This window comes from Passer montanus, unplaced genomic scaffold (genome assembly GCF_014805655.1).
Source record: "Passer montanus isolate IOZ18808 unplaced genomic scaffold, ASM1480565v1 scaffold1, whole genome shotgun sequence".
NCBI lineage: Eukaryota > Metazoa > Chordata > Aves > Passeriformes > Passeridae > Passer > Passer montanus.
Window position 1 is genome coordinate 10,373,149 of NW_024356504.1, and position 24,826 is coordinate 10,397,974.

The 24,826-nt window shown below is 34.5% G+C and overlaps 1 protein-coding gene across 2 annotated transcripts in view; it reads left to right on the forward strand.

The window, feature by feature from the left end:
* TTC21B (tetratricopeptide repeat domain 21B) overlaps positions 1–24,467 on the forward strand; it is a 33,787-nt gene extending 9,320 nt beyond the window's left edge. The window contains exons 11-29 of one of the 2 annotated variants that reach the window (XM_039699351.1): positions 665–865; positions 2,029–2,158; positions 2,653–2,810; positions 3,803–4,027; positions 4,769–5,007; positions 5,303–5,375; positions 6,359–6,469; positions 6,867–7,005; positions 8,419–8,525; positions 9,840–10,028; positions 12,883–12,993; positions 14,167–14,248; positions 14,983–15,133; positions 15,522–15,683; positions 16,082–16,277; positions 17,942–18,166; positions 20,739–20,859; positions 23,129–23,196; positions 24,125–24,467. In XM_039699351.1, coding sequence (XP_039555285.1) covers positions 665–865; positions 2,029–2,158; positions 2,653–2,810; positions 3,803–4,027; positions 4,769–5,007; positions 5,303–5,375; positions 6,359–6,469; positions 6,867–7,005; positions 8,419–8,525; positions 9,840–10,028; positions 12,883–12,993; positions 14,167–14,248; positions 14,983–15,133; positions 15,522–15,683; positions 16,082–16,277; positions 17,942–18,166; positions 20,739–20,859; positions 23,129–23,196; positions 24,125–24,202 — 2,766 coding nt within the window. In that variant the 3' untranslated portion in view covers positions 24,203–24,467. Of the gene's footprint in view, positions 1–664; positions 866–2,028; positions 2,159–2,652; positions 2,811–3,802; positions 4,028–4,768; positions 5,008–5,302; positions 5,376–6,358; positions 6,470–6,866; positions 7,006–8,418; positions 8,526–9,839; positions 10,029–12,882; positions 12,994–14,166; positions 14,249–14,982; positions 15,134–15,521; positions 15,684–16,081; positions 16,278–17,941; positions 18,167–20,738; positions 20,860–23,128; positions 23,197–24,124 lie in introns of those variants that run through there. The other variant, XM_039699360.1, reaches the window with a different exon arrangement.
* The last annotated feature ends 359 nt before the right edge of the window (positions 24,468–24,826 follow it).

A 24,826-nucleotide genomic window follows, 5' to 3' on the forward strand; every position in this document is an offset into this window, starting at 1 on the left:
AATTGATGCTTTGATGAATTACTTTGTTGAATCTGAACTGTGGCCTTCTATTACACATTCTGTATTTCAGTCACTTGAGTAGAGTATTGTTAATGGAGTACTGTTAAGTCTAAGTTTCAGTTTTTCTTTCTATTTAAGTCAGTGTGTTGCTTGCAGAGCAAAAACATCATTTTCTAGCTGTGTTTTTTTCTCTGAACGTAAGTTTGATATGTCAGGGAGGGACAAATATTAATTATTTCCAGGATTTTGTGATCAGACAAATGTAAAGGTTCTTGCACAAATTAAAGGAATGAATTGATAAAATAATCATCAAGTGTCCTTAATAACATACTACATGTCTTAGAGTATCCCTAAATATAACACTTTCTAGCTGTGTTTTTTCTCTGAACATAAGTTTGATATGTCAGGGAGGGACAAATATTAATTATTTCCAGGATTTTGTGATCAGACAAATGTAAAGGTTCTTGCACAAATTAAAGGAATGAATTAGTAAAATAATCATCAAGTGTCCTTTATAACATACTACATGTCTTAGAGTATCCCTAAATATAAAGAACAAGTGGCTAACATTAATAATTATGTAGTATGGTATGAGTAAGAGATGAATGTATCTGGAATATGAAGAATGTTTAGGGGTTTGTGGTTTTTTTTTTCTTTTCTGTAGGAATTATCTTTCCTGCATGCAGTCCTAGCTATGAAAAAACATAAGAGACAAGAAGATGTTTTTGCTTTATTGAATGATGTTCTGGATACTCACTTTTCATCTTTGCATGGATTTCCTCTTGGTGTGGAATATTTTGAAAAACTAAACCCTGATTTCTTGCTAGAAATTATTAGAGAATATCTTAATTTTTGTCCAGCACAGGTAAGCACCTGTAGATTGCATTTGTCTAAGTACTGGAATTTTTCATTTTGAGAACAGTTAATCCTGAGGCAAAAAAATTGGAAAATTTTCCTTTTTAAAATGTGAACATATTTAAAGTAAGAGTATGTTTTGGGATATTACACCACTGTTTAGTCAAACTAATGATAAAAATATGCATTTTGTGGTGTGAGCAAGTGGCAGTAATGACACCTGAGGAAATTTGGGGTATTTATTCAATGCATTCTGTGTGTGTAGTTGCACTGTCTTAGTATCTATTAGGAAGCTGTAATGATGCAGTGAATAGAGCTATCACATTTTGAAACTAGGATGTTCACACTGACCACCCTATTCATGAAATATTTTTGTTGGCTTAGGATATTTTTTCAATATACACATATTCTTTCTTTTGTGTGTTGGTAAAAATCAATGGAATACTGCCTTTTTTATATTATTGTTCATTCCAGTGAAAAATCTCACTTACTTAGGTGGCTTAATTTTCCGTGGCTGAATTTATGTTGCCTCTAGTTTTGGCAACAAAGGCATGTAAAAATTAATAAATTGAATGAGGACCTGACATCTTTAAAGCAGAAGAAACACATTTCAAGTTTCTTTAAATAGTGTCTTCCTTAAATAGATTGTTCTTTTGAAATAACTGGGAGCTGACTTCTGTTATCCTGTCATTATTTCTAGCCTAATTAAAGAACATTTCCGTGAATATGTTTATGTAGAGTTTTGAAATCTTAACAGGAAAACAAGTAGCTTTCCATTGTCATGAAGTGCCTCACCATCTGTAAGAAAATGACAATATTTGGAAGTCTGAAACATCAGTAGCAGTGACATTTTCATGTCACAGATGGCAATGATAGGAGGTGACATTCTGTGAGGTTTTGCTCTTATCTGAAGATTTCCCTGGGATACGTTCCAGAAATATTGAACAGCAATGATGGTTTTTAATTTGGAGTTTAAACTGCTTTTCTGAACTCCTGTCCATAGAAAGGTTTTCAGTAGAAAATATAGGCTTTTGCTCATGTTTTCTTTATCTCTTTGTTGCAAAAAAGGACCGCCTGGTGTTTGAAAGTGTGGAGTTAGCTAGGTGGTGGAGGCTTCCATTGTTAGTTTGTTGGCATTCTTTTTGTATTACTTACTTGGATTTTTGCTCCTAGCCTGCAAGTCCTGGGCAGTCTCCTTCACCACTTCTCAAGCACTGTGCTTCAGTTCTTGAAACTGTTGTAAAAACTGTTCCTGGTCTTCAACAAGCTGTCTTTTTAATTGCAAAAGTGAAGTACTTGTCAGGTAATAGTTATATTAATAGTTTATTTAATATAATAAACTCCTTAGTTTATTTAATATAAAAAATTAATTGCACGCTTGTAAATAATAATGAATTTTTTCTTTCACTGCAGAATACTGTGTTACAACTAAGTGAAGAACATTTGCTCTTCACTTCTTTGTCCTTTATATGAGAGGATCTTAATTGTACAGACCTATAAATACAGTATTTTTTTATCTACTATTTCCCAGAAAGTTAATTTATTGAATGATTTACAGAGGGAGCAATGAGAAAAATACCATACCTTTCACCTGCTTTTAATTTCATGTCATAACCTTACAATACTTTGTATATGAATTTATTCACTAGATGCTGACATTTATTTTAAAAAATTGGCAAATAAAAATGTTATGTATATAACATATGTATATATGTATGTATGTATGTATATATATATATATAGCTGTATTTCATGTCAACTGCTTTTTCACTTTCCCTGCCTTTCCCCACTTGCTAGGGGATATTGAAGCAGCCCACAGTAATTTACATTACTGTCTGGAAAGGAACCCTTCTTATGCAGATGCACACTTACTGATGGCCCAGGTGTATTTGGCTCAAAACAATATCAAGCTATGTTCTCAGTCCTTGGAACTTTGTCTAAGCCATAATTTTGAGGTAAGTTTAACAAAAGAATGCCATAATTTTATTTCTGTCAGTCATCTGAAGTTGTATGTTTTCGTATATAATAATTTTCAACTGAACTTTGTATAACTCTTTGAGTACAAATTTAATATCTAAATGTTTATATGAATGTGCTATCTGAATATTTATCAAAGAAATGACCATGAAGACAAAACTAACACCTCACAAGTCACATTTCATGGGTCTTATACATTACGGTATGGGATTTGTGATTTGTTGACTTCAGTGGAGCTTTGTGTAAGATTAGCAGAGAGTTGGGAACACAGTACACACACACACATCACTCATTAGGTCTGAGTTGTGCCCAAGTGTCTTGAGACCACTTCGCTGGAAACTACCATTTCTTTGCAAGCATGTCCCATCTTACTTTCTTTCTCCAAGTGGTACAAGAAAGCTGAAGATTAATATCTAATTAGCTACCTAATTGAGGTCCATGCCATTTCACAGAGCTGTTTTTCTGTTACAGACTTCTTCTTTCATGTGAAGTATGCTTTAGGAAGATGAAGAATGGCATGGAGGACTTGTGTTGCCATTTCACAGAGCGGTTTTTCTGTTACAGACTTCTTTCATGTGAAGTATGCTTTAGGAAGATGAAGAATGGCATGGAGGACTTGTGCCAAATAATGATTGTATATTTCCTCTACTTAATAGACTGGTGAAATGTGAATGCAGCAATGTGGGAGACAGAAAACCTCAAAATTCAGTCTAGTTTAAAATAAAGCAGCGATTAATGTTGTTCTGTCATCTCTTGTAATAGTTTCTTTGTAATTAAAAACTTACTAAATTGCTAGTTTGCGTACTCTGACAATTCTTACATTTTTGTAAGTAAATTTCTGAAATTGAATTTGTGTATATTTGGAGGAAAAAAAGAAACCAAAGTCAATATTTAAAAAAAAATCTTGCAAGGGATTTGAATACTTTACATCAAGTAAAATTTGGGAACTCTATCTTATTTTTTTTTTTAGGTGAGAGAACATCCTATGTATCACTTAATTAAGGCCCAAACCCAAAAGAAGGTGGGAGAAATATCAGAAGCTATTAAAACCTTACAGATGGCAAGGAATTTGCCTGGAATGAGAAAACCTATAGCTTCTTCAAAAACAAAAGGAAAAAGTATTCAAATTGATGCAAGTGATCGTGTGTCAGTGTTCCTAGAGTTGGTAGAAGCTCATCGCTTGAATGGAGAACCGGTAAGATGGAAAACCTGCTAAAATGCAAAACACATCTGAAAACAATTCCCTCTTCCCATTCCCATTTCTATTAGTTCAGGATAGAAAACCACTTCTATTACCAAAAGGATTTGCTTAGTAAAACTTCCACCATGTGAATATCTGATTTGAGAACTTAAGTGCCTTAAATTGTACAGAGGAAAGAAAAACAAACTGTTGGCAGGTGCTCAATTTTGAGACTACGAAAACCATTTCACACTGTTGATGTTCATTTGCTGGGATATAGATCCCTGTTTTGTTGTCAGAGTGCTATTAGCAGTAGTTTTGGATCATGTCCTTATCTTTGTGTAGCAGCATCCCTACTATCAGCTGTGTCTGGATAAGCAATAGGACACTACCTATGTATTAGAATATAAGAGAAGCCATACAGTCCTGTGGTTTGGAGGCCAGCCTGCTCCAAGCAGGACCTGTTGAAGCAAGGTGCTAAAGACATTCTCTAGCTGAAGTTTGAGTATGTACTTGTTTATATGCAACACAGATATAATTTTATGTACTGAAATTTTCTATAGTAGTCCATATCACAGGAGTTTAATTTAAAAAAAATCAAAAACACTGTGGCGAAGCAAGTGGATACTATGGTTTGTGGTTTTTGTGGTTTTTTTGATTGGTTTGCATAATGCCCATAAAGGCTAATAATGTCTTTATTTTTGACTGTTCAATGACAGGAAACTAAATTAATTCTATTCTTTTTATTATTTGCAGCATGAAGCTGCTATAGTCATCCAAGATGCCATGAATGAATTTTCTGGAACACCTGAGGAGCTAAGGGTTGTGATTGCAAATGCAGATCTGGCAATTGCTCAAGGAGATGTGAAACATGCCTTGACTATGCTCCGCAATATTACACCTGAACAGCCTTACTTTGTACAAGCTAAAGAAAAAATGGCAGATATTTATCTTCAGTATAGGAAAGATAAGAAGTTGTATGCTGCCTGCTATAGGTAAAAGTTTGTGGTGTGCATGGTTTTCTAGATGTTTACTGATAGAGTGGTGAACTCATTTTTTCTTTCTACTGCAATAAATGAGATATATTTAGTGACATTAACTCATTTGAGCAAATGTTAAAATGATAACTGGAAGTCTTATTTTGAAAAGATATTTCAGATTTTTTTTTGGTTTATTTTCAGAAATAAAAACCAGAAATCTGCAGAGGACAAAATTGTTGTGCCCTTCTCTTGTTTGGATACTAATATTGACATGTTAAATACTGAGCAAGATTTTGTGTTCTTTTTCCAGTGACCTAGTAGAAAAACTGCCAAGTGCTCATACTTTTCTTCTTCTTGGTGATGCATACATGAATATTCAAGAGGTGAGTGCTTGCTAGAGATGAATGGAATATTTGAGTAGTTTGTTGACTTTGTCTAGTTGAAACATTGTGGCATGCTGACTCTTATTGATTGATGTTTGTCAAACAGAAACTGCTTTAGGATATAAAACAATAAATATTGACTACAAGTAACTGTTTAAATTAAAAACTGTTGAAAATACATTTCTTCTAAAGGCTTACTTGGTGAAAGTCAAGGAGGGAATGTTTTCACTGCCTCATAAGACGAACAGATATCTAGAGTGAGAACTAAATTGAAATCACAAAGAAGCTGGAGATGTTTAGAATAGTGTTCTGAACTTAGAATAATTCTACATAACTTCTTTTTCATGCTGATGGCTTTACTTAAATGTTTTAATTTTCTAGTTCCTATACATTCTTTGCATCCTTTGCTTTCTTGATGAACTGGAAATGCTATTTGGTATTGGCAGTAGTCAAGTGGACATAGGAAATGAAGGCTACACGTTTAAATTCATATGTAAAAAAATAGATTGAGTTAGGACATGCAACTGATACTTTAGATTACTAGTTTGGAGATCTGTAGATATTAAAGGTTGTTTTCATATTAATGGTTGTGTGTAGTCTTCTCCTTAATGTAAAATTATCACACAAAGTGGAATTTGTTTAATCTGCCCTGATGTGGCTAGAGGAGAAAAACAGATACAGCATTACTAGATCTACCTCTTTGTTAACCAGTGAAGATAGTAGTAGAGAAATTGCAGTGAAAAAAAATGTTTATTCAAACTTGTTTGTTTGCCATATTTTATTTTAGCGTGACAATGTTAATGTACGTGGGCTTCACATCTCCTGCAGGTTTATAGTAGCCATTCTTCTCTCAGAAGTATTGCAGCTTATGGATCAGTACTGCTTGGCAGTCATTCCTGGAGTTGTTACCAGATTTTGTTTTCATCATACACCTTTTATCTTAATCTTTGACTTATATATGTGTTTATATTTTACTGTTGAAGCCTGATGAAGCCATAGAAGCCTACGAGCAGGCCTTGAAGAAAAATCCGAAAGATCCATCTTTAGCAAGTAAAATTGGAAAAGCCCTAATCAAAACACATAACTACTCAAAGGTATTCTATAATTAATGTATTAGGTTAGTTTAATGCTGTTTCAGGATGTGGGCTTTGCTTGGGTAAAAGTATTATATTTCAGAGTGCTAAAATAGACATTTTATCCTAAAAGTAAGTTTTTAGATTCCCTTCAGATCATCCGGACAAAGGCACAGTTGGTAGATCCACACGTTGGTGGATTCTAATCCAATTGAATTGTAGTTCTGTAGCTCCGTACCAATTGGATTGTAGTTCTGGTGACTTGCAGTGGGTTTGGGCCTGCACTGAAACCCATGTTTTATTACTTCTCCATTGAAAAAAAAGTAAAGCAACATGCCGTTGAATACCTAAGTAACAACGTTGTTGTCTTTAAGATTTGTCTTTAAATTATACACAAATTTTTGCTTCTTTCTTCAAGGCAATCGGTTACTATGAGGCTGCAGTGAGAAGTGGTCAACAGAACTTCCTTTGCTATGATTTGGCTGAGCTTTTAATGAAACTGAAGCAGTATGAACAGGCAGAAAAAGTACTTCAGCAAGCTTTAGATCATGAGCCTGGTAGGACTGTTATTAATTCACAAGAAAGCATAAAATTTCTACTGTTATTCGTGTTTTCTGCATGACTCTATGGAGTAAATGAGTTAATGGGCACTTTTTTTTCACTGGTTTAATTACATTTGTTAACCTTTGTGGCTCTCTGAATAGAGAAGCAGTATTATTAGTAGTCCATTCTGTAAGGTTTTCTTATATCACTATATCACTTTCATGCTTTGCAGGGGCATGTTGGTTTTCCACTTTGCTGACTTCTTACTGAAAAAGTCGTCTGATTTAGCACTGTATTCTTGACCTAGGGAAGGCTTTGAGGATCTGGCTAATTTAATAGTCATGCTCAAGGCAGCTTGATTTTTCTAGTGCGGAAAAATAATGAGCAGTAAATACAGTTTGCCCCATGTACTTTAAAATCTTCTGTCTTAAAATGAAGCAAAAAAAATATTTTTTTGTCTTGATACATATACGTTCTCTAAGAGGAAAATGTATATTTTGGCTGATTGGGAAAATTATTGAATGATGTAATAATTTTTTGTGGAAATGCTAGAATATCCTTTGTGGGGAAAAAAAGAATTTTAGGAAATACACTGAAGGGAATGATCCTACATGGTCTAAGTTACACAGTCTAATCTCTGATTTAAAACAGTATGTCACAATTACAGCACCTGGGAGACCAGTTTTCTGATAGAATATAGCTCTAGAAACTCCTTAATTTGAATAAAGATAAAACAAAATTTTTGGTGGCATCTATATTTTAATGTGGAACTGTGCTCAAGATACTGCTTTGTCAGTAGAGTAAAATAAATTTAAGCCAGGGAACACCTGAATTCTTCAAATACTAATTGATGCATATTTATTTTAACCATTATTCAAAAGCAGCCTGCTGCTTTTAAGTAGATACTGAAATATTTCTTGTATTCATGTCTATTCCAGACTCTAGCAAAAGAAGCATAGTTTGAGGTCTGGCTAGAAATTTCATTGAATAATCTCATGCTTTTTGCATGTAGAGTAGCACATCATATCAATTTGGACATTTATTGTTGACTTTTGGGGGGCTTTAGACAAGAAATATCAGGAATGGCTTTATTTCCTGTCTACTTAAATCAGAATATTTTCTCTCATGTTTCTGAAAGTGCTAATAGACTAGGCAGTCTTTTTTTTTTTAATTCTGTTTGCATCTTTCAGTATCTTTAGCCTTAAATCTCACTTTGTTTGTAGTCTGTAATGTTTACTCGGCTTACTACCAACATACTCTGCCCACCAGCAACACGCCAAGTCAGATCACAATTTAAATAAGTAAGATGGAGCTGTGAAGTTTTCATGTAAGCTCTTTCCTGGAGGATGTGATGTGTTTCTTCTTCCTTTGACTTTACTAGGATCAGCTCCTTCAAGAATAATGTTTGTTTAATGTCATTCTCACAGTTAATGAGTTGTCTTCTCTGATGGAAGATGTACGTTACCAGGTACTTCTGGCAAAAATTTACAGCAAGATGGAGAGGATTGACAGAGCTATAGTTTCATTACAGCAGGTGAAGAGAAAAACCAAAAATACCTGTGAAAACTTGCAATATCCTCATGTTTACCTCTGGTTTCACTTTTGTCCCATATTCAAACCATAATATCCTTGGGAGTGTGGAAAATGGGTGTATGCTGGGGATAAAGCACCAGTGACTGCTGTGAAGTGTAAAGTACATAAGGTGTTGCACAGTCTGAGCTTTTGCAAGCAGTGTTATCTGAATTTTAGATCAGAATGCAGTTTTTTACTGCAAGTCTGCAGACTTGCTTTGCCTTCATTTGTGTGTGGAGCATAGTTTTAGCATATCAGGTGAAAATTAAATTGGCCATGAGGTGAGCTAGATTACATATTTTAGTTCAACATTGAAAACCATTCACAGAGCAAAATGGAACAGCTTTCAATGGCTACTTGTTGCTTTATTGTACTGCTGAACAGCAGTATTAGTATTAAATAGCAATAATAAGATCTGTTCATTCTGCAGTTCAATATTATCCCTCAGACTGAGGCTTGAAAGAATGAAGTTGGATGCTAGAGGTTTGATCCCTTAGAAAATGCTTTCTCAATGAGAAGGTTTAGCAAGAGATGTGGTCAGTAGTTTCTGTTCTATTATACCTTCACTCTGTGAAAGTGAAGGTAACAAAAATGGTAAGCCTTGGTAGCATCTTCTGACCAGCAAGAAAAGTCTGCAGATTGGTTAGAAAGGTAATTGTGTGTGAGGGTTTAAATACCAGTATTGGCAAGATTTGCCTTTGTTATATTCTTATTTATTTTTCCCTTATAATGGACTTCTTTCTTTCTCAAAGTTGACTTTTTTTCCCCCAGTTCTCTTTTAGTAAAATTCTGCCTGAGTAGTCACCTTCTCTTACTCTTTTCTCTACTGCTTTAGTTCTTCCAGGTTTCTCACTATATTGCATTTCAAAAAACTTCCTGTCCTTTTGGAGTTCTTTTGTTGTTTTTTCTGTTGCTCTCAAAACTGTCCTTCCTTGTACCCATTCTATTTGTAATATTTTCCTGTTCCTTTTCTTTTGATGCCACGTTCATGTACACAAAAATACCTGCATTTTGATTTCAGCAGGACTACTTTAAATGTCTTAAACATGTCGCTTCCCTTGGTTTTCAGAGAGATGCTGGAAGTTCTCCCCAGATGTTATTTTGTGTTTTAGTTCTAATTTCCTGCTAGGCAAAATGGTAGGGCTGTAAGAAGCAGAATAGTATTAGTGCTTCCTTCTCTCAAAAACAAAAAAAGACAAGTAAACTGTTTTATAGTGGATAAATGAAATTAATTCCTTTGACAATTCTTGACTTCTCACTGCTTTCCCCGCACCAGGCTCGGGAATTCCAAGGCAGAGTGCTTAAACGGGCTCAAGTTGAACAGCTGGATGCAGTTCCTGCACAGAAGCAGTTAGCGGCTGAGATTTGTGCTGAGATTGCAAAACATTCAACAGCCCAGCGAAACTATGAAAAAGCAATTAAATTTTACAAAGAAGCCCTTGTTCACTGTGAAACCAATAACAAGGTCAGTTCTACCTGTGACTGTTTTGCATTGTTTTTCCAGTCAGGTTTTAGATGTAGCAAAACATTTTTCCAGTTATCCACGGAATAGAATAATTTGCAATTATTTCTGCTTCATGATATACATAGAACCTTGAACTTTCTCCCTTTTGTTGCTTATCATGCATGAACTGCTAACTTCTGTCTCTTACAAGAACTCCTGACTCAAGTAGTATCTGCATGCACTCACAGTGAGCCTGTCTTCAGGTACCAGTAATGATGGAGATTGTTTCAATCTTGGTGCTTGTCCTCTGAAATGAACTCCCCGTGATTTTGGTCAATACAGACAATTTCTGTCTTTTCTGTGTCTACTTTAGGAGTTTTAGACTTTTATCTGGGCTTGGTAGGAATTTAAAATTTATTGATTTTAGTTACAAAATGTTGCTGATCTTGAGCAGGATTATTGTACTGCTTCTCTCTTCTCTGCACAGGTAAATTTGGATTTATTTTTATCCTCCTCTTCCTTATAATTTTGTAACCCTGGGCTTTGGAGATAAGAGGGAGAAGCAAAAGTCTAAGAAATTTATAATTATAATGAGCACAAAGTTTTAAGTGTTATCTTTAGTGAGGTTTATTTTAGATGAAAAATCAATAAATACAATTTCTGTTAATTTGCCATGATTTGCTATCATACTGATGTTATATACTTAGGTGTACGTGAAGACTTCTTATTTTGATGCTCGTTATTGAACAGCTGTGACATGCACAAGCTGCTAAATACATAATTTAGTTTTAACTTTTGAACTCGTGTGTTATGGTTCTAAGAATCTGTGTCCTTCCCAAAGCTACAACTTCAGCGTATTTGAGACAGGGTTTTCTCAAGACATCTTCTAAGAATGATGTGGAGAAGAAAAATAAATTGGGAAGGGAATAAAAAGATCCTTAAGAGCAAGGAGACTCCCTATCATGGTACAGATACAGCTGTGGCTTTTTAGTCAGTATCAAAGCCTTACCTTGTCTTTCATACCAGTACTGAAATACCAGCATGGCATTTCTTTTCAGTTCTTGCTAAAATCATACTTCTAAGAGATTCCTGCTGTTACAAGATGTAGACATTTGTATACTAAATATCTGCTAGATATTACTGAAGAGTTTTGCTTTAATCCTGCTTTGCTAGCAATACATAATACAGTGACATCTTAGAAAAAAAGGCTGAATTTCTGATGAATAACTGGCTGCCTACTTGTTGAGTAATGAAAGCAGAATTATTTTGTTACCCACAACTAGTATAAAGGAGTTATCTCAATCTATTTTTATAGATTCAGTAGATTTGAACTTTTCTTCGTTTTTAAAAGCATTTCTAGTACAAGATTAGAATTTAATTTTTTTAGATTACAAAATATTATTTTGAGCTGTTAAAAGTCCATCTGTCTCTTGGCACCTTCAGAGTTTACTTTCCTTAAAATTATATGTGGAAATAATGGGAATTCCTTTGAAACTGTCTGTACCTTGTTTTGTTACAACAAAATCTCCTGTATTTTAACCAGATGGATTGAAATACTGCATTTATTCAGGTAAATGTGAAGAGATTGCAGTCCGTGTTACAGGGGACTTGCGTTGTTTTGTTTTACATGGTGAAATCTAATAGGTAGTACCCTCTCTTTGTTTCCTTGCTCAGGTAAGAGGCAATGCAGCTTCCTGAAGGAGACTTGAAGGGTATTGAAGATTGCATCATGCACCTCATTTCCTAGTATCGTTGTTTTAGAGACCACTTCCACTCACTAGAATCTAGTGTAGAACTCCAGTTTAGCTGGATTTTTGCTTCCTGCAGGAGCTATTCCTTGACTCCAAGACAGCCTTTTGGTATTCCACTGAGTTGTGCACATAAGAGCAGCAGCTTAAGGAAAGCTTTCATAGTTAAAGTGCTGACATGCATGCATTCTCTGTATCATTTCAGTGCTTACCCACCTGCCTTCCTGTTTCAGAATTACATGGTGTATGTTTTGAGTATGAACAGGACAGGAAGTAGAAAAAAAACAGTTTAAAAACTGTGCTAGAGGCCTGCATGTTCTGAACAGGATGTTCCAAACACTGTTCTGATTCAGAAGTGCCTTTCACAAGTGTAACTAGCAAAAGAATTATGATGCAGTTATAAATGTCTCCCTTTTGGAAGCAAAACCAAAACATCATTTAAAATTAAGTAGAAGTGACTTACAGTTTATCTACTGCTAATTTTGCTTTGTGATCAGTTTACCTTCTTTTTGCTTCAATAGAAACTTGATTAAATCTGTGGTAGGTCATGTTTATAAAGTTTTCTGTGGCATTTTATTCAGAATAGTCTGTGATCGGACTTCAGCTTTAAGAATGTATGCTAGTATACATTTCAATTTGTCAATATTTACTCTGTGGTGGCTTCTCAAAAGTGGATTCACACAGAGTCTTGATGTGGTAGGTTGGAAATGCAAATAAGAAAATAGTTTTTTCTGGAACTTACTTGTACTCCAGAATTAGTTGGTGAATGTTAATAAGGTGTTTGTTTTTTCAATACATTTAAAACTACTTTCACTTACATTTTTCCAAGAATATTATTCATACCAAAATATTGGTGTCTTCAGAGCAATACCATCTGAGCAGTCCTGTTTTCAATGTACCTTTAGAATATCCCTCAGAAGAAGACAGTTTTGTCTGTTTTAAAAGGTGAGGGAATGAAAATGGATTACGTTAGTTGACCAAGAGCTCACGGGGAAAAACAGAAAAGGCCCTCTCTTTAGTGGAGCTATAATTTTTCACTGGACCCCTATAATATCAGGTTCATACTCAGAACTCAACCAACTTTCTTCATCTTTGAATTACATACAGTTAAATATTTTCATATACAGGCAATGTTGGAACTTGCACGTTTATATCTGGCACAAGACGACACTGATGCCTGTCAACATCAGTGTTCCTTACTGCTGAAGAACGACCAAGATAATGAAGCAGCAACAATGGTATGTGCTGTTACACTAATCCTGCATCAGTGCTTTTTGAAGTTTGTGTGCCTGCAATAGGATATATTCATAAAGCACTACTTTTAAAAGAGCTTACAGCTTTGTGATTTCAAAGAGAAAGTGAAAAATCCATGACAACAAAATGGTTTTCTGTTTATGCCAGCTGATGTTTCAACATGAAGTTTCTGGCACTCATAGCCATTGTTCTACTTCAATATAAAATGAGTCTTTAGAAATAAAGGAAAAAGTAGTTGTAGGAAGATTGGATAAAGTATGGCTCAATGCATGTTCTTGGTAATTGGCTAATATTCAAGGAAGAAGCTATTTTTCCAGCATGGTAATATGAAAACAAATATTCTTTTTAAAGTGCTAGAATTAAAGAACTATTTATTTAAGGTAATTTTATAGCCTCATTCAACCTTAGTTACTCATACTCCTACTTAAAAAGTTTTAATCACAGCTGCAGGTTCTTGTCCAGGACTTGTATACTTCTAAAAGACAGCTCAATAGACTGAGCAACTTTTGATGTAACACACTACAAGCAAAGTTATTTTAAGACGGGAATAATTTGTTTTCTCATAGCAATCTAACATTTGAAATTTGTTCTAGTATGGTGCATGAACAGAAGTAATAGCACTCTTGAAATAAGTTATTAAATTTACTCTATATCATCTAACTATCAGTGGAGAGAAACTGAAATTAAAGAACTCATTTTACCTTCCCTGCTGAAGTGAGCTGTCATCTTTCTTTTTCCCTAAATGTAAACGAACTTCGCTTTCAATGTGCATAATCTGCAGTCACTGGAAATAAAATTAGAAGTAAAACTATGCAATGCTAAAAAAACATGTTTGAAAGATATGGCAGACTACTCAATTACCTTTTTAATTTTCACCTTATGTGAAAAGGTGTTCACATAGTTGTTCATTATTGCCCATGTGTGTTATATATTGTGTTTGTTTTCCAGAGAGTAATAAAAAGTCCAAGTGATTTTGCTTCTTGGGCAGCTCCTGCAGCACTTTAAAGCTATAGTTTTAGCTCTCCACGTAACCAGAGTTCATTAATGTTTTCTCCCAAATTTACCGGAAAACAAGACAATTGTTTTTAACTTTTATTTAACATTTTCACAATTTATAATACCTTGTTTTGTTTTCTCTAAATTGTTCAATACTGTAGATGATGGCTGATCTCATGTTCAGGAAGCAAGATTATGAACAAGCTGTTTTTCATTTCCAGCAGCTCCTGGAACGCAAGCCAGGTGAATGCTTAGCAGTGATACTTTCAAATTGTTCTGATACATTGTTCTAATGAAAGAGATTAATAAATAGCTGAATAAAAACTCTTTGCTTGATTAAAAAGAAATGTTTTATTTATAATGTAATGGATTCTAAAGTCAAAGACCATTACCATCTATAAAAACATAAAGACATTTTAAGGGAATATGATAAAAAGTATTTCTTGTAGATAGAGTAATTTACTTTGCTGCAGTGTAGTGTGCATTGTTTACCTTAAGCCAAATATAAATAGAGTGTTATTTACTTGTTCACTGTAAAGCACTTTTTTTTGCCTTAAAAATGTCAAGTGCATAAGCACAAAGGTAATATTTTATTTGAAGACTATTAAAGGAAACTTGTCTTGGACAGCAGTACGGGCTTTTTTGCAATTTTCAAGCTGGGACCAGAGAGAAAGCTACTAAAATCTATTAAAATTTTACTATAATGAATGTAAAATTTCTAATGGACTTCGAAAGAAGTCATGCGAGTGCAGCAAATGGTTTTAGTGCTTTTGAGGTGCAATTCTACTTCTATAAAAACCTGTATAAAGATATTGCAAGTATCACTTGACATCTTTCTTGGATCTGAGGTTACTGTGTAATATGCTTTATGTATTAAATTTATATATGTGAAAAAATTAAGGCAGGCTCATTATTTCTTATCTTATTCATATAGCAAATAAATAGAATTACAGTCTGCTAATTGTTTGTATATTTAGATAACTATGCAACCCTGTCTCGATTAATTGATCTGTTAAGAAGAGCTGGAAAATTAGAAGAAGTCCCAAGATTTCTTTTAATGGCTGAAAAACATTCTTCCCGAGCAAAGCTTGAACCAGGATTTCACTACTGCAAAGGACTGTATCTTTGGTACTTGCAATTATTGTTAAGATAAGATTTATTTAACTATGTAGTATAGATGTAAATTAATTTTCTTGTCATCCACTGTCATTTAAAGGTTCTGTGTTGATTTAATTAAGGTGTCAGGATTTAAGGAAATTCTCAGTTTCTCTGAATATCTCAGTGTTTTCTTTCAGGTTCAGTAATGTAATTCTGTTTATCTTCACATTTTATAACTGCTCAGACTATTTTATTTTGCAAAAACAAGATCCTTGCAATAGTATGCGTGCTGTCCAAACCTTGCAATATCAGTGTGTGCAAATGAGTCATCTGTTTTTAAATGCTTGGGTTTATTGGGGTTTGGGTGGAACAGACAATTTTTCTTGCCCAGTTTTAAATATTTTAATTATCCCTGTAGGTACACAGGTGAACCAAACGATGCGCTGCGGCATTTTAATAAAGCTCGAAAGGACAGTGACTGGGGACAGAATGCAGTCTACAACATGATTGAAATTTGTTTGAACCCAGATAATGAAACTGTGGGTGGAGAAGTCTTTGAAAATCTCGATGCTGACATAGGGTAGGTGAATTAAATAAATATTGTTTGGCTTATTCTGTCATCTCCTTCTTCTGCTGCCCCTTGACAGTGTGCCTTAATTTAAGTTGCTAGAACTTTGAGATCATCTAGAGCTTTGAGTATCTGTGTTATTGTGAGAGACCATTCTTTACTGTAATAAGTGAGTCTCAAGCAGAAAATGTAGAAGATTTTCTCTGGAATGCTGGTCACTTGCAGGGTTACAATCAGCTTGTTGGGTTGGAATTGCTGTTGTTGAAGAGAATCAATGTAGAATGCCAGTATACCAGAGCTATTTTTCTACAAAATGGCATGTCTTTAGCACAGAAGCAGTTCTAACTTGTAATTGGTTTGGTGTATATTAAAAAAATAAGCTTCTATGAACATCTTTTTTCTGATAATAGTAATTCAACAGAGAAGCAGGAGTCTGTGCAGTTGGCTGTAAGAACAGCAGGAAACCTGCTGAAGGAGCTCAAGCCTCAAACCATTCAGGGTCACATTCAACTGCGAATCATGGAGAATTATTGTCTCATGGCAACCAAACAAAAATCAAGTGTTGAACAAGCACTGAGCACTTTCACAGAAATAGTTGAGGCTGAGGTTAGTAACCTGTCTCATTTCCTCACTCTTCCCTTTTATACTTGCTACATTTTTTTAACTATTCTTGCAATTTACATTCAGCAACAGTGGCACGTTAGTGCTATTTGCTCTAAGGATTATTCTCCTATCGAAGAAGATTTTATATAAAATTTGAAAAAGGCATTTCTGAAATAACAAAATATTTTAGAAGTTTTTGGTTGAATTGCAAATTTAGAAACCAACTAAATGCTGATATTGCTAGTTACTGAAATCTGAGTAGGCTGTTTTGTTGCTGGGCTTGTTTTTTAATTCCCAAGCTTGCCAGCAGCATGTCTTATAACATAAATCTATTGCAGTGCTTCATGGCAATTTGACAGAATTTAGACTGCAGAACAAGAATATCCATTGCCTTAATAGGATACCTTAGGATAGGAATCTTCAATATTTTTGTAACTATTTATAGTTATTAGTTTTATGATTAATAATAGATATTCCTGTTACCAGTAGCTTTCAACAGATTTTATTTCAACAGGTGTAGAAAGATGTAGTCCACCAGAATGCTATAAAATATATAAGTTACTACTCCTCTTTTTAACTGTGCTGAACTGCATCTTGTCAGAGGCGAGCATACCAAGGCTGATCTGACATGTAAGGCAGTTCCAGGAATCACAGACAAGGTGTCCCTCTGCTTCCAGTATTGGCTTCCCAATCCTGCTCAGAACTAATCTGAGATCCTGTGCATGTGGCATCTCTTTCACATGGTGACAGTTCCACCACGAAGAATGCTGCAGTTTATTTATTCTTCCCTCTAGGGTTGCATAAAAAAGATAGTTTTATTCTCTTCATAGTTCTGAAGCTATTGATCCATGATAGGTATGGCTATTGAGGGAGAAGGGGTATGAGCTTATTATGTGGAAGAGGAGCTTAGGAGCTTTTTGTGGGAATCTTTTTTTTTTTTAAATGCACTATGATAAATGTATTTACAGCACAACCTTAGAAAGAGATGTAAAGGCAGAATACCAACAGTGAGTCAGGAGCACTGAGAAGGAGAAAGAAGCATTTCAGTTAGCTCCTGATACAGCTGTTCTCTGCATGTAGGAGTTGCAGTTGCAAGATGTGACCCCCATTCTCATCCCTTACTAATTAAGGGAAGATGTCAAAAATTGCACTTGTGCCAGAAGTTCTTACTGCATGCTTTTGAGGCTCTTGCCTAGAATGGTGGCTTTTAAGAATCCTGTTTGTTTATGTAAAGCTTGGATGCACACAGTTTTGATTTTAAATTTTTAGGAGCTGTATACTTAATAAGAGGAATCAGAGTCCCTTTCACTAATATTTGACAGGCACTTCTGCAAAATACTGCTTTTATTGTCACTTGCAAGTGACTCCAGATTTTATGTGAAATGTTTATTTGTGTATAAAAAGTATAGCTCTTAGTGGTATCTGATTTTTTTTCTTGTGAGATGAAATACCTGTAGAATTTTTTAGCATTTCTTGTGCCTGGTGGTTATAATGATTAGAGAAACAATTGTAGCACTAGGTGCAAAACATGTCTGTAAGATTAGATGCTTTATTTCCTGAGATTTAGCTTTTAGTTTAGTTTTTAGATAACTGATGAAAGTCCTATTCAAAAAAATTAAAATAAAACTAAAAGAAGCGTCAAGCAGTGACTGTACTTTTTACTGCAGAAGGATCATATACCAGCACTTTTGGGAATGGCCACAGCCTACATGATCTTGAAACAGACTCCACGAGCCAGAAACCAGTTAAAACGGATTTCAAAAATGAGCTGGAATCCCATTGATGCAGAGGAGTTTGAAAAGAGTTGGCTTCTGCTTGCAGATATATATATTCAATCTGCAAAATATGATATGGCAGGTGAACTTCTAAAACGATGCCTTCGTCATAACAGGGTAAGTCAGTGCACATTGAAAGTAACCTCAGAACCTTTCTATTTTAATTCATCACAATGTTTACTCTTCCTCTGAAACAGGATTTTCAAATGTATTTATTTGTTCATTTGCCTGGTATTTCACTTATTAAGGAGAAGTAGACCAAAACAAGACAGGAAACCAGCAACTTCACACTGGAGGGTGGTAAACAAACCTGTGAATGCTGCTTAGTCATTTTTGTTCATGTTCGGTAGCAACTTTAGCAAGTTTCAGCTGAGGGGACTCTAAAAGTTTGGAGTGTTTATGAAATGTCAGAGATGAATTTTACAGTCTCACAAAACTGATGAAGAAAGATGTGGCTGTGTAAATTTTGGAGACTTGCTCCATTTACTGACATGCTGCCTTCATGTTTTATGTTTCCAAACATTTATGTTCATAAGTGTGCTACAGTGCAGGATTATTTTTTTAATGCTGGTATTAATCCTTTTCTGTGGCAATACTGTCTAGTAGATTGTCAGGGGACAAGGTCTAATGTGTTGTTTACCTCAGGGTTCCTGAGCAGGCAAGCTGCACAAACCCTGCTTTGACTATGGGAACAAGCATAGATCTTAGCTTCTCCTTATTTTTCATTTTGATCAGCAAAAAGGTAATCATGATTTTCTGTCTTGACTTTTCTTCACGTGAGGCAGTCAAGTAGACTGGTGTTCCATACTCACTGTGCTGCAGGTTCAGGGTACTGTTTATAGGGCATGGATTTGGTTTAGAAAAGGACACAATTCTTATATTTTTTTATTAATTCGTTAGCATAGAAGGTAAGGTTCATTATTCGGTCACATTTTAGCAACTTCTGAGGGAGATGTTTTTGAACACTTTATTTCTAAACATAAAATTGAGAGACAGCTACGACAGTTCTTGGTATAGTGCTATTATGTACTTCTGCAGAGAGGCCTCTTTAAAATAGGATGTGCTCAGTTTCGAAATCCATATAGTTGGAGGATAAACACAAGTCATCTCCCAAAACAAGACTTGCCTTGAAATAGATGGTCTGTTGGGCAGGTGTATACCATGAATGCTGCTTTCTTGTGGAAATTACCAAGTAATTGGTAATTTCCTTAAAAACATAGCCTACCAAGTAATTTGTTTTCTTCTAAAAAGTTTGGGACCCATGAGGGACTTAGATTAACAGGCTCTGCTTATAGCAAGGAGGATGGCAGATTAGAAATGTGCATATTTGGCTCCTTGCAAAGCAGCACAGGAAAGAGAGGGACTTCTCTCCAGCCTGCCTGCAAAGCTGGTAAGCAGGAATTGTGCTATACAAAAAGATGTTGAGTAGTTTACGTCTTCACATATCTTGTCGATCTATAAGACAATATTTTATGTGGTATTCTCCAATTTGGAAGACTTGATTGGATTGAGAAAACATGTTACTGTGATTTGTTAGTTTTTCTGTTAGTTTAACAGAATTGAATGACACATATATACAATTTAAGTAAATACGTTGAGTGAAAATTTCATAAAAGCCTAGTGTAATTCAATAAGGATTTTTTGGATATTAAAAGACTTAAGATTGGTTAGTAAGATGCCAGTGAGCAGACTGTTTCTATGAAATTGAGGCTTCTTACTGATTACTCCTCTTGATTTTGAACTTTTTGTTTTGTTTATCATAAATGAGAGTGAAAGAATATTTTTATCCTCCACTTTCAAGTATTCCCTTACTGATCCCACTATGCTGTGATTTGAAAGCTTTTTATTAATAGATCTTGAAAGCCTAATTGGAAGTAATAAATTTAAAAATGGAAGGTAATTTATATGCCAATATTGCTTTGCACTGTCTTTGTAGAAAAGGAGCATATGTTTTCCTTTTGAAAATGTTCTGCCTGTTGGCAGTGTGATAATATAAGCAGTTCACGGTAAGCACATACACTGGTTAGGTTTTTTTATAAAATATTTTCCTGCTTTATGTACTAAATGTAAGATTTCTGCATTAATTACTGTATTTTTAATATGAATTTTTATTATGGAGTTAGAGGATTTATATGTGTATATAATATAAGCAAGGCTAGTATTTTCATCTAATGCTTAATAGTTTTTTGCATCCTGCTTTTCAGATGCTTGTGGCTTGCTACTTGGATTCATAAGAAATGCTTAATGGTTATTTTTCTCTTTAGGTTACTTGTGACTGTCTTTAAGCTTTAATTGGAAAATAATATTGTTAAAACATTTTCAAAAACAAAGCTATGAACCTACTTTCTTAAGGAAAAGAATGAACAATGTTTGTGGAAGGTACAACACTAGACTTGAAATGAAGCTGTGTGAGGTTACTATTAACTGAGAGAGATATCTACTTTTGTAGGAGTTGTTGCAGTGGCCTCTGTGATGAACTCTGTACTTGACCTGGAGTATAGCATAATTCTGTGTAACTCATTTGTAACGCAGATACCTCAAATTAAGACTATTGTCATCAAAGTTAGGACAAGTATCACTTGTGCTTTCCAGTTGTATGGATTTGAAGTATTTTAGCAATTAAGTTGTCAATATTATTATATGCAAGCTTACCTAAATACAATTTTGAATGAACATTTATATTTTGCAGTCATGCTGCAAGGCTTATGAATACATGGGATACATAATGGAAAAAGAACAGGCATATAAGGATGCAGCAATAAATTATGAGATGGCCTGGAAATACGGAAACCAGACGAATCCAACAGTAGGCACGTATATATAACCTATAAAGTATGATTGTGGGCACTGTGGTAGGAATGAAACAACTACCATTTACTGGAAAGAGTGCTTTTGATTTTCCATACAAATAAAATATCACTGGTTTTCCTCACATAAAACCACAAATGTTTAAAGGTGTACTGAACATGGAAAGCCCTCATGGTAAGAGGTAGCAGCTTTATGACACTTCAGAAGTTTCTGCTTACTGTTTTGGTACAAGGTTAGATCTGAAAGAGTTTCATTTGGCTGTTTTTGAACAACTTTCTCTGTATGTACAGCTTTAACTTTAATAATGTATTTATAGTGACTACTATATACATTTCTAGTGGAGTCTTTTATAATTATATACATATATATGTATATGATGGTGGCAGGTCACTGATTTGTTTATTTCATTTTTTATTCAAAATATCTGTATGGATCAGGTTTTATGTACATGAGTGAGGATTTTAAAAATAAAGTATTTTAAATGTCTTTAAATATATCTATTTTAAAAAGATGGCAAACTGAAAATTTGAGGCACTAGTAAAATTCCAGTTTGGATAATAAATTGAAATTTGCACTAAATCATCACAGTTTCCATGTAGGAAATGCTTTGTGAAAAGGATACGTAGGATAAAATGCCATTTTCTTAGTCAACACCTGGAATCTGTCCATAGGTCCCAAGGCTGGTTGACAAATTCTGTTCCAGGTTTTGGGATGTGTTTACTGCCCCTTGGAAATACATACAACTTCTAGTCTTTCTTCTGTGCTCGCTCTTTGTGCACTGTGGGTTTTTTTTTAGTGTTAGGATGAGACAGTCTTTGGCATCAGCTGAAAAACCAGTGTTTTTAAAAAAAGATTTTAACTGTTATGTGCGTGGACTGCCAAACATTTTGTTTCTTTACCTGTAACAGCAGTGGTTCAGTTCATGGTTTTAGCTAATCTGTAGATTGAAGTAGTATTTTATTAATGGGACTAAATGTTTGTGGGTTAGCTCCTGCTTTTATAACATAATTCTGAAAATGCACATACATGAATTACCAAAACTGAATGTATTGTGAGTAATATGTACTGTGAGTCAAAAAATTAGGAGGGTCTAACCAGAGGAAGGCTTATATCAAAACAGAAATAAAAATGATAGAAGTCTGACTACAGGTTAAATGGAAAAACCTCTATATATCTGAGTTTGGGTGCAGTAATTTTTACTAGATGTTGCTGTTCTTGTAGACTGAGCCATGGTGGTTGTTGCTAAAATATTGCAGTTGTTAATCAAATGAAATGTATCAGAAAGAAGTTTCAGTAATAAAGAGTTGTGATTTCTTAAGTTGTACGGAATATAGATTAAGACTTTTCATTTTTTTTATTTTGAAATCCTCTGGAGTGTGGTAATTCAACAAATTACAAAACCTTTTGATATGTAGATAGGAGAGTTCCTTAGTGAAATTAAACTGTGAAAGAGTTTGCATACAAAAGAGAGCATGATACTGAAGGTACTTAGTGCACTAGTTTCTAGTTTTACATTACAGCATTGTGAGGATTGTCATGCAGGAACAAAAAGTGGTTAAAGCAGCAAATTTCCGACTGGCAAGTAAAGCCATACAAACTGGTATCAGATCTTGTATTTGCCAGTGAGGATAAGTTTAAAAATGAAAGATTTAAAATTTCAAATTTTGGAAATTGCATGCTTATAATGTTTTGTTTGTTTTTTTTTTCCTCAGGCCAGTCTCTATCCAGGCTGATATACTTGAGCTTTACCTCTTAGGTTGCAAGTATCAGCCTGTCATGTTGCTATGCAACTTAGCTATTCTATGTGACTTTTTATATCAGTGGTCTGCTGACACTGGTACTGAATTTTAATTCCCTAGTTTGTTGAACCTTTTTTTTTTTTTCACTTTTTTCCTTTAATAATGGAATTACCTTTACAGAGGGACAGTGTAGTGCAGGCTACAGTGAGAAACTCTGTGGGATACCATGGTAATTGAAAGAACTCAGCCATTATGTAGTCTCTCTAGTAGCACATGCTCTCCAGAATAGTGTCTCCTTTTGATTCAGACATAGCTATCAGTGTGTAAAGGACTTTTATTTACTACTTGAAGTGACTTTCAGTAGAAATTTTGATCATTACCAGGCTTATATGAGACAACAGTATCAAAAAATAGCTTTAGAAATACATGCTGACCCAAAATAAATTCAAATGTGGTATTTTTGTTATTCAATACAGAAACTGAAATTGTTGCTTTTCCTCTCCCCCTTCTCCCTTCACCCCTTTAATTACAGGCTACAAGCTGGCCTTCAATTACCTGAAAGGGAAGAGATATGTTGATGCAGTTGATGTTTGTCATAAGGTAGAATTTCTATATGTGTTTAATACTCTCTCTCCTGTAGCAACATTCTTTTAAATAATGACCCTTCTTTTTAGTTGAGTTTACATTTCCAAAATTCATTGTTTCATGTCAGAAAAGTGCCCTGTCTAAAAAGTTAAATATCTTCTTTATAATCTGCTCTGTCTTGAGCTCAATGGAACCAGATCAATGAAAGTGACTGGCTGTCACATGTGAAGGGATATTCAAGTGGCACCACCTTCTTTTGGCCATGCCGTTGCAACTTGGTGAATCCATACAGAAGTAGAGATGAAAAAATAAATCAAATATTAGTATCAGAGGACACTGTTAGAAAGTAACTTGAAGTGTTATCTTTTATGTCTAAACATAAGCAGAGAGAATGTAGAGTAAGAGGAAGGGCTACTATTAAAGAAGCAGAGGGAATATTATGAATTAATAATTATTCATCCTAATAATAAAATAAATTAAATTTGCTCATTTTGGGAGAAATAAAGATAATTAGGAAGGACAAAATGAATGTAAGGGTAAGGGAGAAGAGGTAATTGAAGGGGAGACGAAGTAGGTAGAATATGCTAAGAAAGAGTCAAGGGAATTAAACCATAAAGGCAGTTCATCATTGCAGGGAAAGCATGCTTAAAACCTCAGAAATGTCTCCAGAGGTGCCTTCTGATTCATGGCATTTCAAGCCACTCAGAGGCCTTAGCCCTTGATCCCTGTGTCTTTTGCACCAAGCTGAAAGGACAGTGGAAGTGAAGCAAAGTGTCTTTGATAGAGGTTGTTTTGACTTGCATGTGTGGTGGTCTGTGTCCACAATTAAATATTTGTGCATTCTGAAAACAAACTTATTGTTATTTTAGTTTTAAAATGTGTCAGCTCAGTGATGAGGGGGATTACCAACTCAGAACTTTTGGGTTGTATTGTCTTTTGACAGGTCCTTAAAGTACATCCAAACTATCCGAAGATCAGGAAGGAAATACTGGACAAGGCCCGTGCATCTCTAAGAAACTGAATTTGTTTTTTGTATGACTCATGGAGTTCTGTTAACCAGACTTTGGAAACTATGAATGAAATACTTCAGTGACAGAGACCATGTCAGCAAAAAAATACTGTGGATGTGATGAATTTAACTATATTAGAGATCTGGATTATTTTTATGAAAAATCTGCAACCCTGAAAGAAATTGTATTTGTTCTCATTCAGGATAGAATACCACTCCCACTCCCACATGTGTTATGTAAATTGTTATCAGCATTATAAAAATGTTTTAAACATAACTCAATTTTTTTTGTGTTTATTTGAAACAACACTAAAACAACAACCTGTCTTATCTACTGGAGGTGCATTGTTAAAATGGTGGGGTTTAGTTCATATAAACCATTACTTCATAATTACGGTGCAATCTTTATTAGTACAGGTGTATTTCTAAATTATGAGGGGTTTTTTTTCTACATATATTAAAGATGTGCTTTATTTTTTAAAAAGTCTTGAAAACTGCTGTGTGTATTGTTCTCAAATTTGTATTTTTAATGAAATTTACATTTTAAATGAAAATGTAACAGTTAAAATTTGGATCCTATATAAATGCTGAATAAAGACTTTCATAGATCCTGCAGCTCTTACACAGAATTTACTT